At 44.4% G+C, this 20564-nt stretch overlaps 1 protein-coding gene across 1 annotated transcript; it reads right to left on the bottom strand.

The window, feature by feature from the left end:
- Nucleotides 1-4114: 4114 nt before the first annotated feature.
- GLO1 (glyoxalase I) lies at nt 4115-19768 on the bottom strand. The gene is made up of 6 exons (XM_083497234.1): nt 19381-19768; nt 16656-16738; nt 14965-15105; nt 7879-7946; nt 6065-6154; nt 4115-5909 (listed from the first exon to the last, which is right to left on the bottom strand). Exons 1-6 carry the CDS (start codon nt 19459-19461, stop codon nt 5803-5805), a joined length of 570 nt encoding a protein of 189 aa, XP_083353360.1. The 5' UTR covers nt 19462-19768; the 3' UTR covers nt 4115-5802.
- Between the last annotated feature and the right edge of the window lie 796 nt (nt 19769-20564).

Genomic DNA, 20564 nt, shown 5'->3' on the forward strand with positions numbered 1-20564 from the left:
GACCTAACCCACCCAACCTGCAAAGAAGCAAAAGAAATCTTTAAAACACTTAGCCTGGGCTAAATTAATTAAGGCCCCTACATAAATGGCATGCCCTACCTTTCCTGCGTCACCAACTGCACTCCATTTTACTGCTAAACTTGAAAGTGAATGTATCCACCACAAGTCATAAAGTACTGGACATGTGAAAGCTTTCCAGCAGCAGGAACTTCTCCAAGTTCAAATATAGCACTAAGCCAGTGTAGAAGCTCAGTGCAAGTACACACTCAAATATGCAAACACTTTCCTTCTAACTCGGGCATTCGCAGCTTGTGACCCAACATGCAGCAGCTACATATACAGCAATCTGCCAGGTGCCTCTCACTCTCACACACAACCAGTTTTACAATTCCAGATGGCAACGAAAACTATCTTCCTGTCTTGTGTATTTTTCTCATCTGCCAAGAGATTAAGCAGACACGTCATATGAAATTTCGGAGTGACTCTTTTATGAATCCAAGTTTGCTATTACTTCTCTGCACATTAGAAGCTTCTTTCTTCATTAGACGGATGAAGGCTTCTCCCCAACAATGTTAGGAAGCAAGTCCATGAGGCAGCATACCAAAAATAATTTTTATTCCAACTCTAAATGGACTGTACTCAACTAAGTCCTACTTAGAGTGGACCAACTACAATTAAGGAACCTTAATCATGCCCATTAACTTCAAGGGGTCTACTCTTGAGGAGGACTAGCTTTAAATACCACCCAGTATATCCATAAACATGCAGGTATGTCCATTTATTTACATACGTATACTCTATGAAAGTATTGATGTATTTTAAAACATTAAAGCATTTCTTCTATCAACCTCATTCTTGGTACTGAGTCTCTCCATAGCAGAGCTATATTTTTTTCTGATAAGTCTAATGGATCCCATGTTGAAATTGATCCAGACACCCCTTTAAAGAGCTTCCCTGTCTCGACCTGTCAGCTACATAACACCTAACTCATGTCCAGTGTGGTGTAGTCGTTAAGAGCGGTAGACTCGTAATCTGGTGATCAGGGTTCGCGTCTCCACTCCTCCACATGCAGCTGCTGGGTGACCTTGGGCTGGTCACACTTCTTTGAAGTCTCTCAGCCCCACTCACCTCACAGAGTGTTTGTTGTGGGGGAGGAAGGGAAAGGAGAATGTTAGCCGATAAAGCGGGATATCAAATCCAAACTCCTCCTTCTCCTCTTCTTCTTCTCTTTTCCTCCTTAACTTACAACCCTTAGAGCGAATCACTTTTAACTTTTCTCCTTTGGTGAACAGATCTAATTAATGACCTCAGTAAAATGTCCCACTTAGCACACAACCCCTGGAAGTGTGGATGGGAAAGATTTTGATGGGTTTCCACCATCAAGTACAAAGAATCTTATTTCACAGGCATTTGGGGCAAACCAGTGAAACTAGCTTTGAATGACTGTTAATGGACATACATTTTTGTAACTGCTATATTACATAGACCAGGGGCCTGCAACCTTTAAGACAAAAAGAGCTACTTGGACCCATTTCCGAAGGAAAAAAACCTGGGAGCCGCAAAACCATTGCGACATTTAAAGCATGCACGCCACTGCCCTCCGATCTGACAGCGGGCGGGAAGGTGACATCGGGACGGTGCGTGACTAACGCACGCACCGCCCCCATGCGATGTCACAGCCAGTACAGCGCCTGCCACAGTGGGGAGTGTCGGGGGCACAATGCGCCTCCTCCCATCGCTAGTATCCGCCCCAGAGCCGTGGCAAAGGTGTAAAAGAGCCACATGCGGCTCCGGAGCCGCGGGTTGCAGACCCCTGACATAGACAAATCTATATAATAACGAAATGTCTGATTCTCCTTAAACAATGTTTTAATATCCAAAGGTCTTTCACATTCTCAGAACAAGTCTTTTGGCTCAACTGATGGGGGTCTCTCTCTCTTATTATTTTCATTATTGCAGGGTCTTATCTAAAACACAACCAAAGGTTGTGGATTTTGCTGGATTTGCAAAAAATTCCAGAGTCAGGGCTGATACCGTATAGCCAATTGACACTCTTAATCAATAAATCTCAGGTCAAGCCACATCTGCACTACCTAAAAAAACCCCCTGTATAATGTCACTTGAGTTAACCCTTAGAAACAGATGCAACAAATCCAGCACTTCTACAACAGGCATGCACACTTTGGTCAACATCATGGCAATAGTAAAGTAGACAAACAATTCAAAAATAAGGTAGATCTTAATTGTGAAACATTAATGTGATTGAACTGCCTATCCTAGTGCTATCACAATTAATGTACAGTAGTTATATTTGAAGTGCAAACACTAAAGCAATGGGCAAAAGTCAAGTTAATTTAACACAAATCCAGGGAGCTAATGCAAATGTTATTTACGAATATTAGAGTGGCCAATAATAAACAATCAGACATGTTTATACTAGATTGGAGCTTAAGAGAAAGCTTTATCCTCACAAGTCATTAATTGCAATGGACTCTAGATTTTCATAGACTTCAGAATTAAGCAGCAAAACAAAACTTACAAAAAAATCTGCATTGAAGAAATCACACACTAATTGACTTGCAACAGTGGTCACATAGAAGCTGCCAAAAAAACAACCATTAACTCCATAGGTGCTTCAGATATATTGAATTAGATTATCAGTGGCACCGTCCTAGGCATGTTTACTCAGAAATAAGTTCAACCATGTTCATTAGGATGAATTCTCTAGCCAGTGTTTAGGATTTCAGCCTAAAGGCTCTTCACTGGCTGTACCCATTGTATGTGCAGTGTTTGCAAATGACCTAAACAGCAGCCACAGCAGTGTGCAATTAATGAGCTCTTAGATACTAATTGCACCAGCTGCTTATAGTACCTAAGCAGATCAGCGGTTTTCAGTGGCCTCACAGTGGCTGCAACTGGTCAGTCATTTAAATGGACCCTGGTGCTCCAAAAGAAAATTACAGTTGGCTCAGGTAAAGCTATTCATAAATAAATGTTTATTATTCTCTTTCAATATGGAAATGCTTTGGAGTGTACAATAAAGAGGCTTGACTTTAGAAAACTGTGGACCAATGTCCTTTTGCTCTTAGCAACTGTAGGTAGTCTACATGCACTGCAGTTTTCAGACAGGGCTCTAAAAACTATGAAATGATACAGCACCTAAGAACGCACAACTGTTATGTAATTATTAGTTCCAAGTCTTTTCCCGAAAGGTTTCAATAGCTTCCACTGCTAGTAGTGAGAAACTAATTGCTCAAAGTGAGATATGAGGACAAGAAGGTGGGGGACTGGAACTCATTTCCATGTTTTGACAATCTCCATTTTTAGCTAAATGGGGGGGGGGGGGCGAATGACTGAGTGAAGCTATAGGTTGTGTTAGCCACATCTGTTGTCTTCACAATTATGCAGCCTGCACACTAACACTGAAAAAGCAAGTGTATTTTAGATTAATGATTTCCCTTCCCATTTGAGCGCTCTACCCATGATTAAAGCAAATACATTTTTAATGTGTTTATACACCCCCTATGGGGCTTTAAAATTATGCTGGCTAGAAGTAGCAAACTTTTCAATTATGTATTATAGATTAAAAGACATTATTAAAGATGCCAGTAAGAAGGTTGCTTATATACATTACCTTGAACTGTCACCGAAATATTCAACTCCAAATAAGTTTTCAAAGAATCATGAAGCTTAACTTAGCCGAGAAACAATAAACACGTGACAGATTGAGAAGCACTGCCCTGGCCGATGTGTTCCTCCTCAAGCTCCTGAACCAGGCACAGCTCTGCCCTGAACACCAACCCCACCCCTAGGCTACCTCAACTTCCAGGACTATCTCAACAACCAGTTCTGTGCTAACCAAGAGCGGCTTGTATAAGGCAGCTTCCTTCTGTCCTTTGTGAAGTGACCCAGACAAACTCAGCCCTGCCAGCAATTCTGTTCAAAGTCATCACAGTTGTTCCTTTCCTCTCAGGCAAGCAGAGTATTCTGAAGAGTTGCATGGGAGGGTGCCAAAAGAAGAGTTTTTTGGGGGGAAGTGAAGATTGGTGCAGGGCACTTTGTTCCTCATTTACATATTCTTCCATGTGTTCTGACAAAAGAAGGACGCACAGAGTTCTTAACTTGAAAATATTTTTTTTATTATTATTTGATGTCAACACTGCACTCAAGGCTGGTTAATCCCAAAAGGAGATCTAAAGTGCTGCTAACAATGCCCCAATTAACAAAGACAGTTGAGTCAGGGCTATTCGGCAAAGTGTGGATTGCATAGTCTAAATGTGTCAATACAAATTAAACACTGATGAAGACCAACTAGTTCATGTGTCGGTTTTGTAAACCTTGGGAGAGCTTGGAAACAACTAGAAACCCACTGAAGACAGGTAAAGAGCACAACAGGTGGTACATTAACATTTCAGACATCTAGGCTTTAGTTTATGTTAGAGCTACTGTATACCAAGACAAAATTGATATTAAGAAGAAAATACGTATCATGCCACCTAGCTCCTGAAGGGCAACTGTGGGTGTGATATACAGCAGTGCGCGAAGTGGGAGAGGAACAAAATGGGATGGCTAAGCCAAAGTGAATTATGTCTGCCTGAAAAGTAGGATGGCATCCTACCCCACTTCAAGCATTTGTAACTAGCATTCATACCGTAAGTGTAGTACTTGTCTGTTCATCTTAAACTGCACGCTGCCATTTCATTCATAGTAACCTGTGCACTTGGGTTCAAGGCACAAAGCAACAACTGGATTCAGGAACAATGCAGACTAACAGTGCAATTCTATATATGTCTTACTCAGAAGCATATCTCACGAGTTCAATGGGCCTTAATCACTAGTAACTGCAGCTGAAGTAGTCTTATACACCCATGAAGGGGTCATGATAAAAATCCTCAACAAATGCAGCTTTGCCAACATCAAAGAGAAAAGGAGCAAGACTTCAGTATTTGCTTCCAGTTCATAAAACATGAAAGATCTAAACAGTCTTGTATTTTGCCAGCATGTTTAAATAATCCAACTGCAGCCATATTGCATACCAAAACTAAAAATTAACTAAGAATAAGAATCTGGCCATAATATACTACAAAATGTGGCCAGCTACGAAAAGGTTACAATTATGATTTCTGTGCAGGATAAACCAAGTAACTAATTCCAGAACATACTGGCTACATTCAAGCAGTATGGCAAACTATGGGATTTTCTTTAAAAAATGTTTGAACTTGTGTGAGGCTCAATCATGGTTTGCACTAATTATTGTCTGCCATTACATCTGAATTCACAAACCACTGATAAACCAGTTATGACTGTTGATACACCTCAAAATGCTGCTGCTCTGTGCAGACAGGAAAGAACTTGTGAAATGTGCAGATCAAAGACAAAAGATAAGCAGCTCAAAATCACAGTTTATCTGTTGTACATTTGGAAGTGCACACCACCGTGTGGGTTCTTAAATACAGTCAGCACAAACCATAGCCTTTTCTTATGAAAATAAGCAGCGCTAAGCCTCATTCATATGCATCCCTCCTTGCATTTGTTCGTGCATTAGGAAAAGATATTAGAAGCTTACACTTCCAAGTTTGTGGGTGGCAAACCATAGCTTCCTGTATTGTCAAAATGGCAAAGGTATAGCTCACCACAAGCTAGAAATGGAAGCTTCCCATCTCCTACCTTTGCAGACATAGCAAGGGGAAAGGGAATACTGTTTATTCCTATTTGTTTATCATTTGGCGAATGACCAGAACAACTTTTTGTTAAATCAGGAGGACATTGTTAAGAATTTTTGGTCTCTTGATGGCAAGATCACTACGCAGTATTTCCAATCGGGATTATATTTATCATATGGTTCGGATTCAGGATTTCAATCCAGTAGCCATCAGGATCCTGGATAAAAGCAAGTCCTTTCATTTTACCTACAAAAGAGAAATATAGTTTATAAGCTTTAATAGAAGAAGTCCTCAACAAATTCATGTTTCAAGCCACTAAAACTAGTTTAGCAAAAAAAAACACAAAAAAAACCACGAGCCAACTTACAATTTAAGAGCCACTATTTACACCGAAGACTTACCATCGTCTGGTTTTTTGACAAATTTCACTCCCAGCTCCTCAAATCTTTTACAAGCTGCATTTACATCAGGAACAGCAATTCCAATATGACCTGAAAAACAACAAAGTAACCAAAGGCAATGATGCTTTTAATACAAATGTGAATAAAACCTTCTTTTCTTAACTCAATTGCAAATCAGTTTTTTTGTTACAATGTAGAAAGTGTACTTAATATGCCAGAGTTAATTTATACCATAGCATAAATGTACGTTACAGTTCTCTGGGGACTGTATTGCATGCATAATCCAAGCTACATCAGAGTACACAGAGACAATCACTGTGAAGCGCTTGTTGATATCTGACCTCTTACGCAGGGGTATGTTGTGTGAAAATATGCTTCCAGACCAAACAACAACTCGAAACAGAATGCAGAAGTTGGCCATCCTCAGTTCTTCTTTTAAATGGTTGATAGTTTTCGTGTGGGGGAGAGGATTTCATAGCTTGTTCATCAAATATTTGCTTAAGAGTGATCCCTGCTAAATTAGACCCAATGCCTATCTTGCGCAGCATCTGCTCCCAGTGGCCAATGAGCTGTGAAGCCTATGGGGAATCCCACATCACATCCTTCGTCCTTCTCACACAGTTGGACCACAGCAACAGATATTTAGATGCATGCTGCTGATCCTGGAGGTAGCATATACCCATCAGAACTAGCGGCATTCCCATCAGTCCCAGTCAGCATGGCCAACAGTGAGGGATGATGAAAGTCATAGTCCCAACAACACCTGGTCACAGGTTCCCCATCCCTTTCTGAAGCCATCTAAGTTGGCTTTATGTCACCTTTCCATCAAAACAGGCATTCTAATTGTGGCTAGCTCTATGATGTGACAGGAATAACACCCATGACAAACCAAACTGGTGAGGCACCGGGGGGATAGGGTAACGGCAACAAGGCACGCACAACTGAAAAACCAACTTTAACTGAAATAAACTGCACTATTGCCTGCAGTTTATGAGTCACTGCCATCAGAGTTGCAACACCTACAGGAAAATGGCGCTCTTTTCCTCCCTAGAGGAACACTTACTAAAGGGCTGTGCGTCAGAAAGAGAAAGATGCAGAATAATGTGTGCACCGGATCCACACATTTATTCAAGACACACCCTTAACTGCTGTTGTTTCCTTAAGATGTAGAAATTGCTCTCAAGATTTTGTGCCAAATTCTCTGAAGTAATTATGAATCCAGTTATTCTGCCTTTATAATAAGTTCAATTACCCCAATTAGCTTTTAGTCTATAAAACCTGTTGAAAACTCTGGAAGTGGATTATACCTATGTTCTTGGCATCTACTAGTTAAGACAGGTTTTATTGAAATTCACGGGGGGGGGGGGGGGAGAAATGTGAGCATTACCCACATCAGCTTTCTTTACAACAGGGGTGATTTACCACGGCCTGCATCTGCCCCTCCTCCAAGAGGCTTTTTACCCTGAGGTAAATTTTTCCAATTTAAAAAGTGTTTTTAAAAATTACCGACTACTCCCTTAGGTTACCCATTGTAATACTAAAATCTCTTTCTGTGACCTTCTAAAACCCCCGCCCACTTGTCATTTAAAAGAATAATAATAATAATTTATTTAGTTTTACTGACCACTCTTGCTGGTACCCTAATGTGATTCCAAATTGTTCTAGTGATTTCCAAGATCCCCAACCCCACCATGCAGAATGTATCCTTTTTAATTGACCATGCCCACTTTTACACTTTGGCCACAAAAGACTGACCATGGGTCAGTGACGCCCTTGATCCCAAAGAGGCTAACCACCCCTGCTTTACAACATACCGAATCCTCGGGGATCTGAATTGCCATTGTGGTAAGCCTGACTCTCATCATTTTCAGTGCCCCAGTTGCTAGAAAAGAAGGAGAGGGATGTGGGGGGTGGGGAGGGAAAGAGAATAAGAACAAAAATAAGATGCATGGTGATAAACAGTTATAACAATAGCAAAAGAGAACATTTAACAGTGCATGTGAGGAGAAGAGACCAGCCATCAGGGATATACAACATGAACAGATAAAATGACGAAACTTTCCAAGTTACTAGAATCAATATTAAACAAATATTAAGTCATGGATTAAGATGATATTAATATAACATTATTCACTTGAAAAAGCCATTTTATTGAAGGAAGTCTTTTCACTTCATTGACAAATATTAGAACCATTTTATATTTGTAATTATGTTCTGCTCAAAGCAAACTAAGGCCAAGAAGATGGAAGACTGAAGAATCAGCATCAAAAACCAGTTGCATCGTAGAAATGCTAGAGCAGATGTGGGGGGGAAATGACAAAAAAGACACTATGAAGTATAATGGAATGGAATTCCAGGATAGGTGTGTGGAAAAAAAACCATAAGAACCTAGAAGGAATTTGGAGGACAAACAGGACCTTTTTTCATAACTTGAAAAAGAGCTGGCAAATGTTGTAAACTTTTTGTCAGAAACTGGCCTGACAGAAGCAATGTAGCGCAACTGACCATTTTCTTGTGCAGAACTTCACCATGTTTTGAGGCTCCCAAAGTTTCCCTGGGAAGAAAGACTGACCGTTTAAACCACTCAGGGAACTGTAGCTCTGTGAGGGGAATAGGTGTCTCCTAATAACCCTCAGCATCCACTACAAACTACAGATTCTAAGATACTGCTTCAAATGCATAGTGTAGATGGGGGCGATAGTAGTGAAACAGAAAGTAGCACACCAAATCAAAAAGTCTCAAATGCAATTTCAGAGAGCGACAAACAAGCTTGTCTGTCAGGGAACTGCCATCGGAGCATCAGGTGGTGGAGGGACTCAGGGAGGAAGAAAGAGACTCAACAGCTGAAGCAGGGACCAGCAGGGGGAGGAGTGGGTCTCTGAGGGAATGCGAGCAGGAGGGAGGGCTCAGGGAAGCTTCCAGCGAGAACAGTGGGGAGGTATCTGAGTCTCCCATAGGGAGACCCACACTTCGCCGGAAACTGTCACGCCGTGAGTCCAGGAGACGCGTTTCCGTTAAGGAGCTCCTTTGCTGGAAACGCTTCCGCAGACAGCCACTGTCGGACTCTACTAGTGACTAGAGCAGACATGTCTGAGGAGCTCCGTCACACACGGAGGTTTGTGGGGTCGCACAAACTCTGAGGGAGCACGTTTTTACGCACAAGCAGCTAATCAATCCCTAACAGCAGTCCGACAGTCTCTGTACGCTGCCTGTGCAAGAGAAAGCATCATGAGCGAACCAACCGGAACCGGAGGAGCGGGGGCTGGAGCTGGTCCAAGCTTGGAAGATAGATACCGAGCGTTGGAGGTCCAACTGGCGCTGCAGACGGCGAGGCTGGAGGAGAGAAGGGCTCAGGATGCAGACAAGAAGGGGAGAGCCACTCAATTCCCCAGAAAGGTACCAGGATTGGTGCAAAAATTTGGGGGGGACCCCAAGGATTACCATGCCTTTAGGACAGAGATGCAATATGCCATTAATGTGCAGTTCGATGAGTTCCCTGATGAGGAATCGCGAGTTGCTTTTGTAATTGGGCATCTTGAGAAAGGGGCGAGAGACTGGGTTCGACCCCTAATGGCAACGCACAATGACATACTAAAGGACACGAGGAAGTTCTTTCGTGCAATGGATATCATGTTTTCCAGCGATATTGAGGAAGGGGCGGTGCGCAGACAGCTAATGGCTTGTAAGCAGGGAAGTCGATCTGTCCGTGAGTACTGGACTGAGTTTACCATGCTGATTCACAGACTGAGTTGGGATTTATCGGCGGCACCCATTCAAATGCTATTTGAAGAAGGTCTTTCTTCGGCGGTGAAAGACGAGCTGTCACGGAGCCCCAGGGCGGAGTCTATGGATCAGCTGACCAAATCTGCGCTGACCATAGGAGCGCGGCAGGAGGCAAGAGCCTTGGAGAGGCGGGAAGGGAGAGGGGAACGTTGGAAGGAGTTCCGCATTCCAGACATTCCTGAGCCAGCTTTCCCGCCGGCAGAGCCGATGGAAATCGGAACAGCGCGCGCGCGCGCATTTTCAAAAACCAGCGAGGGGGCTAAGAAGGAGGGAAAGGGCCCCCGGAAATGCTATCTCTGCCAACAGCCAGGCCACTTTGCCAGAGTCTGCCCCCAGAGGAAGGAATGGCAAGGGATGGTGGGAGCTGTTGAGGGGGGAGAACAGGGGGGAACGGAGCAGGTAAAAGCCAACGCCTGGTTGCCACAATCGGGGCACTGCAGCCAGGCCAAAGAGCAGTGAAAGTGCCCGTGCCAGAAGCTCCTCGACCTGCTCTAGTGATTGAAGTGTCGCTAGAGCTGCAAAATGGGCACCCCCTAAAAATAAAGGCGCTATTGGACTCAGGCAGCTCCTGCAATTTTATGAGCAAGGAGTTTGCTGCTGAACACCAGATACAGACTATCCCTTTAAGCAACCCCCTGCAGGTGACCACGATTGATGGCAGGGAGTTGTTGGGAGGAGGAGTCAGCTTGCAGACTGTCCCAATGATAATGAGGGTGGCAAGGCACACAGAACTGATAGCGTTTAATGTGGCCACCCTGGGGGGCGCTCCCATTATTTTGGGAATGAGCTGGCTAGCTCTACATGATCCGCTGGTTGGCTGGCATCAAAGAGTGGTGTCCTTTGGTTCAGCACATTGCTTAGAACACTGCAAAGGGGAAAAGGGTTCAGCAGGGGCCCAAGCCACCCTAGCAGGGACTGAAGTAATGGAGAAGGTGAAGGTACCACCACAGTATGCAGATCTCAGCGACGTGTTCAGCGAGAAGGAAGCTGACCAACTACCACCTCATAGACCCTTTGATTGCCAGATCAATTTACTCCCTGGAGCACAGCTTCCCGTGGGCAAGTTGTATGCCATGTCAGACAGAGAAATGCAGGAGTTGCGAGGGTTTATTGACAAGAACCTGAAGAGAGGCTTCATCAGAGAGTCCAAAGCAGCAGGGGGTAGCCCAGTGTTCTTTGTGGACAAAAAAAACGCGGACAAGCCGAGACTTGTATGCGATTTTAGGAGGTTAAATGCAGTGACTGAACCGGTGGCTTTCCCTATGCCCAGAATTGATGATATTTTGACCAGGGTGAGGAAGGGAAAGATTTTTACAAAGCTGGATCTAAGGGGGGCGTACAACCTGATACGCATAAGGAAAGGGGATGAATGGAAAACCACCATGTTTACCCCTTTGGGGGCATTTGAATACCTCGTTATGCCATTTGGATTACAAGCAGGCTCAGCGTGTTTTCAATCTTTTATGAACCACGTACTGGGCCCTTTGCTCTACAAGAATTGCGTTGCTTTCCTAGATGATGTGTTGGTGTATTCGGAGAATGAGGAGCAACATGTGAGAGACGTCAGAGAAGTGTTGAGCAGACTGCAAGCCAACAGGCTGTGGGTCAAACTGGAGAAGTGTTGGTTCCATACCAAGGAGGTGGAATTCCTGGGGTACCGCCTGTCAGACAAGGGATTGGCCATGGATCCCGGCAAGGTACAGGCAGTGCTGGAATGGAAAACACCCAAAACCAAGAAGGATGTGCAGAGGTTCCTAGGGTTTGGAAACTTTTATCGTAAGTTCATCCGCAACTTCGCCCATCTGACGGCGCCCATCACTGACTGTCTCAGCAGTAAAAAGAAGTTTGTATGGACGGCGGAGGCGGAGCGAGCGTTTGAGGAGCTGAAAAGGGCCTTCGCCTCTGAAGAACAACTTCTGCATGTGGATTTACGAAAGAAGCTAAGGGTTGAAACAGACGCATCGGACAGAGCCATAGGGGCGGTGCTTCTTCTGCAGCCGGGGAAGGAGGAGTCAGAGTGGCGACCGTGTGCCTTCTTTTCGCGAAAGCTGAACAAATCCGAGAGGAACTACACGGTGTACGACCGAGAACTTCTTGCTATTCATGAGGCGTTCCGGAGATGGAGGCATCTGCTAGTTGGTGCACAACATAAGGTGCAAGTGTGCACGGACCATAAAAATCTAGAGTATTGGAGAACTGCGCGAGTGCTCAACCAAAGGCAGTTGAGATGGGCCCAGGAGTTCTCCAAATTTAACTTTGAGATTTGTTACGTGCCAGGCCCAGAGAATGTTAGGGCGGACGCTCTCTCACGCAAACCTGAATATTTGGAGGGGGAGGGAGCACCCGAAGAAACCCATATCATTCCAGAGGACCGCTGGGTGTGTGGGGCGACTTTGGTGGGGCAAAGGGAATTGGTAGAGGGTACGGTGCAGGATGCATACGCCCAGGACAAACTCAGGGATCTCAGGAGGGAGGAAGACAAATCCGGTGGTTTTGAGGAGAGAAACGGGGCATTGTATTATAAGGGAGCGTTATATATACCTGAAGGGGAATTGAGGGAGAAGGTACTCAAGCAGCTGCACGATAGCCCCACAGCAGGGCATTTTGGGCAACACAAGACCATGTGGCTGGTTACCAGGGAATTTTGGTGGCCCAAGGTCAGGGAAGATGTGCGGGAGTATGTGAGAGGGTGTGAACAATGCCAAAGAGCCAAGGGGGAGAGGCGGGCGCCGGCTGGTTTATTAGAACCACTGCCCACACCTGAAAGACCGTGGGAAGCAGTGGCAATAGATTTCATGACTGATCTGCCAAGGTCTAGAGGGAAAACAGCCATCATGGTTGTAGTAGACCTGTTAACTAAAATGGCCCACTTTATAGCCTGCTCACATGCGGTCACAGCAGAAGAAACAGCCAAATTGTTTGTAGAGAATGTGTTTCGGTTGCATGGCGCCCCCTTGAGGGTGGTTTCAGACCGAGGGAAACAATTTACTTCCAGGTTCTGGAGGAAGCTCATGAGCTTACTGCATGTAGAGGTTAATTTTTCAACGGCCCGTCATCCAGAAACCAACGGGCAGGCGGAAAGAGCAAATGGGGTTCTCCAACAATATTTGAGGTGTTATGTTAATGACAGAGAGAATGATTGGGTGGAGAAGCTGGCGTTGGCAGAATTTGCCTACAACAATGCAGAGAACGTGTCCACGGGGATGAGCCCCTTTTTGGCTAATCACGGGTGCCATCCCAGAGCCTTCCCAGGGGGGGAGGGGGAGAACTGGAGCGTTCCAGCTGCAGAACAGTTCGTGGAAGAAATGGAAGCGATCCATCGCCAGCTCCAACTCAACTTAAACAGGGCTAAGGAGGAATATAAGAGGCAGGCAGACAAAAACCGAAGGGAAGGTGAAAGCATCAGGGTGGGGGACCAGGTGTGGCTGTCAACCCAAGGGTTGCCGTTCAAAGGAGGTTGTAAGAAATTAAGACCCAAAAGGCTGGGTCCGTTTGAAGTCATGCAGCAGGTCAATCCAGTGGCTTTCAGGCTCCGGTTACCGAACCACATGAAGCTGCACCCAGTTTTTCACAGGTCGTTGCTGTCACCGTATAGAGGAGACAGTGAAGGGAGGGTCACTAGGGGACCAGCAATGGAGGAGAAGGAACACAGCTACCATGTAGCGGAGATCCTCGATTCCAGGTGGAAGGGAGATCAAGTAGAGTATTTGGTAATGTGGGAAGGGGAACCGGAGTCGGAAAACACCTGGGTTAGGGCAGAGGATGTCAATGACGAAGTTTTAATAGAGACTTTTCATCAGAGGTTCCCACGTAAACCTCAGCCTGTAGCGAGGTTCCGAAGGGAATACTTTGCCACCACCGACGAGGAAGAGGAGTTGGAAGGGTTCCCAGATTCTGAAGAGGAAGAGGATTCAGCGAGCCAGGACGACGATCGATGGAGGGAATTGTTCGAGACGTCGGAAGATGAGGAAGATTCGTTTCGGGGTTTTAGCCCTTCACCTCCCAGGGGAGAGGAAATGGGAGGGGTGAGGGGGGCCCTGGAGGGGAGGTGGATGTCAGGGAACTGCCATCGGAGCATCAGGTGGTGGAGGGACTCAGGGAGGAAGAAAGAGACTCAACAGCTGAAGCAGGGACCAGCAGGGGGAGGAGTGGGTCTCTGAGGGAATGCGAGCAGGAGGGAGGGCTCAGGGAAGCTTCCAGCGAGAACAGTGGGGAGGTATCTGAGTCTCCCATAGGGAGACCCACACTTCGCCGGAAACTGTCACGCCGTGAGTCCAGGAGACGCGTTTCCGTTAAGGAGCTCCTTTGCTGGAAACGCTTCCGCAGACAGCCACTGTCGGACTCTACTAGTGACTAGAGCAGACATGTCTGAGGAGCTCCGTCACACACGGAGGTTTGTGGGGTCGCACAAACTCTGAGGGAGCACGTTTTTACGCACAAGCAGCTAATCAATCCCTAACATTGTCCTAGCACCAAAATAAAGGAAGGTGCAGGCAAAGTTCAGTCTATTATTTAATCAATGCTCTGCTTCCAACCATGCACTATACTAGACATTTGAGGGGGAGTTTTGTTGTAGTTAAGTGACAAAAATATATTAGGATTTATTCTTAGCATCTACTGATGCCTAACATTTTAGTCAAAACATTCTGGATATGCTTTCATTTTCACACTAGCACAATATGGTGACATACTGACAAGCACCAAAATAGATTTTGTTATGATTTGCAACATATGCCAAATATGTGCATTTTATTTCAGTGTTAAGTGACAAGCATATGCTTTGAGAAGCAGAGTTTGTGTAATGAACACGACTTCTTTGCTGTCACAAACAATTCTGTACCTCTTGCCACATTTTAAACTTTGCAGACTAAACATTTGCCAGGAGGTAATTTTCATTCTGTAGCTGCTACTTCTGCATTTCAGGTGTAATCTGGGACAGTCCACTCCAGTTTGAATGTCCAGGAGGGTTTAGGTGAACACCTAAAGCTAGCTGGTGTGTATGAAAGGCACTCTGCTCACAAGAAAGTCGAACGCTGCTTCAACTATATTAATAACCAGCAGAATAACCAAAATACAAGGAAAAAACATGATTTACAGAACACAGTTTTAACACTCACTGCGTCAGTTCTAATACGCCCTTTCTAGACAGAGTCCACGCAATTCCCTCTTTTTTATCTTTTGGAATATCATTTTTATCTTCGTAAGCCAAGAAGTAGAGGGAGAACTTCATAGCAGGGAAGTCAAACTTGTTGAGTAGGCTAGAAGATAAACAACTTGAAATTAAATTTATGTGAGAAAAGCAGAGATAACACACTCGCCAAAGACATTCTAAGTTTTGTAATCAAGTTCTCATACTCATGTCCAAAAGGTTATGAACATTTAGAAAATATAAGCCTTGTGGCACCTTAAAGGGTAACAAATTTATGATGATGCTAGCTTTTGCAGACAAGAATCCACTTCAGAGATAGATCAGAAGAAAACTTAGGCAATAATCTATTTTTATAGCGCCACAAGGTAATTTGGTGTTTTGACTGTAGAAGACTAACACACTCAATTACTGTAGTCTAGAAAGTCAACATTGGCTGCTGTTCTTCATAGTTATAACAAGACTGCCAGAAATGTAGAACATGATACTCTCACCACTGCCATTTATGGGACAATACAGTACTATGTCCCATGTGTATGCCACAGGGAAGAAGACGCAAAAAAATAGTTGGGGCTGTTTGCCTTTTAATTTTAAAAAGTGCACAGTGTGTTTTTTCGGCATGCTTACTTGGAGAGCAATCCAAACCGACCACCGCTGAGACTCTATGTCTAGGTGCCTTTTTTTCTTCAGAGGGTTTTGTTATTGTTATTGCTATTATTCATTTCATTTCTATACAGTCATACCTCGGGTTACAGCCGCTTCAGGTTGCGTTTTTTCGGGTTATGGACCACCGAAACCCGAAAGTACCGGAACGGGTTACTTCCGGGTTTCAGCGGTCGCGCATGTGCAGAAACACTAAATCGTGCTTTGCACATGCGCAGAAGCACCAAATCGCAACCCGCGCATGCACAGACGTGGGTTTCGAATGCTGCAGGTTGTGAATGTGCATCCCACACGGATCACATTCACAACCCGAGAGTCCACTGTACTACTTTATATTTTAAAGAACAAATCTCAAAGCCATTACAACACATTAAAACATCAGAGAAACAACCCAGAATAAAACGAATTCAGGCACCAAAGAAAAGATTTCAGATCCTTCTCTAAGTGACATTTTGCTTTCATCAGTCGCCAGCTTGGCATCCAGAGATCACCACATGGGCATAATTGGACCCAAACTACATTCCTGGCACATGGCTAATTTCCAACAGGGCCTCTCCAACCTCCCATTGCTCCCTCTCGCAGCAAACAGAATTCCATGGTGTGGAGAGAACTCAGAATCACCAGGGCATGTAATTTCTACTAAGGAATGCTGTTCCACAGGCAACATTACCAAGCTCTAATCTCTGACCAGTTTCTACCAGTTGGTGGGGCAAGTAGATGAGCAGTTTGTTCACCAAGCATGGCGTGGATCACTTCACAGTTCTAGGAGAGGCAGAACTTTTATGTCCCACTGTTAAGCTCTGTATCACCAACATGGAATATTTAGAAACATTCTTGTTCAAATTTGTTGCCTCTTAAGCCATGCTAAAAGCAGGTCATGTAATTATGTCTCCAATCTCGTATCCTTACAGGACTGGCAGGCTTGCAGTTTAGAACAGACAATTGGGAGACGCTAATGAGAGAAAAAAGAGCCAGCCAAAAAAATCAGTTGGTACTTACGTCATTCCGAGAACCTTAGTATAAAACTCCAGAGACTTTTTGGGATCTTTTACCCTCAGCATCGTCTGTTGTAGCAGAAAATCCTACAGAAATATATAATTTGTTAAATTGTTATCAACCATGAACGGCATTCAACACTGGAATGTAGCTTTTACTTGAATGATTTTGTTAATTCGAGCTCCACATACAAAACGTAAAGTGTACAGAAACTATACAGTTAATGCTTTCAAGATTATTACTGTTCTGTGAATAGTGCCAGATGAACAAATTATGTAGTTAAAGTGAAAGGCTACAATCCTAAATGTACTTATTAAAGAGTAAGCCTCACTGCCTAGAGTAAGACTCATTTGTGAGTAAGTAGACATAAGACTGCTTTGTTACAATGCAAGCAAAAGTTGGGGAGTGGGAGGAGCAGAGCAATAAGAGTCTTTGCCAAATCCCAAACACGGCCACCTTGGCCAGCAAGGGATGGCTTTTCTTACCATTTCACTGCAACAGCTCCAGGCTGGCATTACTGAGAGGCCTTAAGTACTGGGCCTCTCAGAGAACCCACAATGTTTTAGATCCAACGCTGCCAGTGCCCTGTTCCCAAAACACCCTGTTTTGGGGCTTTTCACTTACTATTGCCAGTGGCAAAAACATCACCACTCAGCTGAGATCTTTGTGGAGGTGGCGGAGGAACACAAACATTTGATTTGAACAACAAAGTCTCTATTTTAAACTCTCTCTGAAATAAATTCAGACCATTCAGAAGCAGCAGTGGGCGGGCTCCACGCTGGACGGCTTTCTCCTGGCGCGGAGTGGAGCCCGCCGGCGGCTGCTGCTGCTTCGGAGCCGCGGCCGCCGCAGCAGTGGGTGGGCTCCGCTCCACCCATACCCGCCGTATAAGACGACCCCCAACTTTTTAACCTCTTTTCCAGGGTTAAAAGTCATCTTATACGCCGGAATCTACGGTATATGAAGAACATTGCTGAGGATTATAATATTTCCTGCTGGGACGAATAAAAGAAGGAAGAAGCTTGAAGTTGGCTCAATAAACACAACTGAGACTTTAAGGAGCTTTAAATACGAGCACAGACAGGAAATAGAGAAATTTGGGTGAAATCACAGCTGTGGAGACAGAGAGAAATTTGGAAGGAAGAAGGGCTGAAATGGGGAATCGTCCTAATGGGAAGCCTTTTTCAGAGGAGATTTAAATATGCCAAAAGTAGGAAAAAAAGAATGGATAACAGTCTGGAAAATGGTTTTTATTTAGGGACTACCGGTTGTAAATAAATTGGGACATCAGCAGACATGGATTAAATGCTTGCAAAAAACAACAGCAAGGACAATTAGAAGGGGAAATAGCATGAAAGCATAGATGTGTAATGTATAAAATGGTCTGAATGTTTAAAAACATCTGTGCTGCACACCACAAGTTTAGTAGTTGGAAAATTGGGTAAAGGGATCTGGAATTTAAGATGATTTGGTTTATTTAAAGACCCAGAAGAGGGAGTGGAGGGAAGTCTGGGGATTTGGGGTGTGTGTGTAAAAATGTGTTCTTCTTGATTATTTTTTAATGTTAATAAGAAATGTGTGGGGTAATCTGGTATTGATACAATGTGGCATATATTGGATTTTTAAAAATTGAAAATAAATTTTACACACACACACACACACTTGCCTTGGAACCTAACCCCTGTGTAAATGTGGAGTTGCCTGTATTTTAAACTGGGGTTGTAGATGCAACGGTTCCAGAATGGTTTTAAAAATACATATGACTGTGCAATAACAGTCAAACTCTGTGTCCTAGTCCGACACAGAAACAAATGGGACTGAGCAAAATGCTTTGATTGGGGTTCAAGTACAGCAGGCATAGGCAAACTGACCCTCCAGATGCTTTGGGACTACAATTCCCATCATCCCTGACCACGGGTACTGTTAGCTAGGGATCATGGGAGTTGCAGTCCCAAAACATCTGGAGGGCAGAGTTTGCCTATGCCTGAAAGTACAGTGTCTTTATTCCAGATTATTTCTATGCATGCAAAAGCATTGCAAGAAATGGTATTTTAAAGCCACTAGCAGTACATTTCCAAGCAGGTTCTCTCAACGGTCCTACTGTGTTGAAGGGGGCTTATTAATGGGTTCAGTGTGCAGCCCAAGCGAGGCCACAACCTTACACGAGTTATGCTGAAATCCAACACAAACTCAACGAGGCTTATTTCTCAGTAAAGCGTGTGTAGTAGCATTGCCCTGTGCACAATGCTTTACTTAGTAGGGCATTTCCAAGTAAATGGAAATGCAGAGGCCTGGGCGCTTGAAAGAGACGGACAGCTAAAGCAAGGCAAACGTGGGGTAAAGGATCTCGCTATATACTCTCCCAGGAAAGACTACAGCTACGCACCAAGAACAGATCGCACAGAGACTCTAAACCGCGATAGCCGGCGAGCTCAAGCATGCCGGGAGAGATATGATCCTTCGGGTCACGGCGCTAAAGTTCAGCCACGCAAATATTCGGGTGAAAGGCGATCGCTGGCTGGCTCTGCCTAGGCTCTGTATCTCCAAGCCCGAAAAGAGAACCGAGCTCGTCTCTTTAGCACGCCGCTTGCAAAGGGGGAGAGAGAGATCCCATTGCAAGGAGTTAATGCAACTTCCCAACCCTTTGCAATTCTGCGCCCCCAACAAAAAGCAACCCTCCCTCCCATTTTATATATGCACACATTAAAAAATCATCTCCTCGCTTTACCTTCGTGCTGGGATGAGGGTCGGAGCAGGCACTGAAGGCGGCTTCATCGGTGAGGCCAGCGGGCTCCCCTTGCTCAGACATGTTGAGGATCTGGAGACGAACTGCTTCCCGGAGTGGATCCTAAGCCCTGCAAGCGTCTAGCTGTCGCGACAGGGAGAACGAGGTTCCCTGAATCTCTGGCCAATAGTGACCAGCCATGCAAATTAGGGCACCTCGCGTCATGCAATCCCTTCCGCCTATAGCAGCGCCGCTTCCCTAGGACGAAATCTCTGTTCCTACAACTCCCAGAATCCCCAGCAAAGCAGGTGATTTTTAATCCCGTCCTTCGCAGATCGCGTTCCTTTTTCAGGGAAGCGGAAGCAGTAAATCTTAATTCAGATCATAAAAAAATGGGTTATCTCCTGGGACGCTGAAAGCACTATAGGCACAGTATTTCACAATCCTGGCAACCATTTTCAAGTCAATGCGAGGTTTCTCATGCATTCGAGAAGAAAGTCAGAGAACTCTCCTGCCATGCTATGCAACAACTTCATTCCATTTAATGTGCTGAGCTTGTTTATTTTGTTGTAGAACTTCTACCTCTTTACTTTCTGATTTATGTGGGCTTATGTTAGCTCCTATCTTTGATGTAAACTTCTGACTTTTTCCACAGGCTGCGTACCAGCCTCAAGTACGGTGGTAATGCCCCAAAGTAAACAAAACACGTTTTGACAGAAATAGAGCATCAAGATAAGAAAAGTACTTCAGTTTTACTGTGGAATTTAAGCTGCTATACTGGAAGGAAGTCAACCTCCAGAATTTCAGGCCACACTTTTATTGTACTTCACTAATAAAAAAATCAGTATGTATATAAAACTTAAAACCATGATACTTTCTTTATGCACTATTTCTTTTTAAAAGCAAGTGTTCAAAAGCCTGTGCTACTGATTCTCATGGAGCATGCATGTGTTTGCAGTTATCTACTAATGGAGACATAATCTGTGATAAGCCTAGAATATAGAAAAAGCAGGATAACTTTAAAAGGCAAGACCAGCTACTGATCCTCATTTGGTTTATCCTCAGTGGTACCTTGGGTTAAGTACTTAATTCGTTCCGGAGGTCCGTTCTTAACCTGAAACTGTTCTTAACCTGAAGCACCACTTTAGCTAATGGGGCCTCCTGCTGCCACCGTGCTGCTGGAGCAT

The sequence above is a fragment of the Podarcis liolepis genome (genome assembly GCF_965112155.1).
Source record: "Podarcis liolepis genome assembly, chromosome: 3".
Classification (NCBI taxonomy): Eukaryota; Metazoa; Chordata; class Lepidosauria; order Squamata; family Lacertidae; genus Podarcis; species Podarcis liolepis.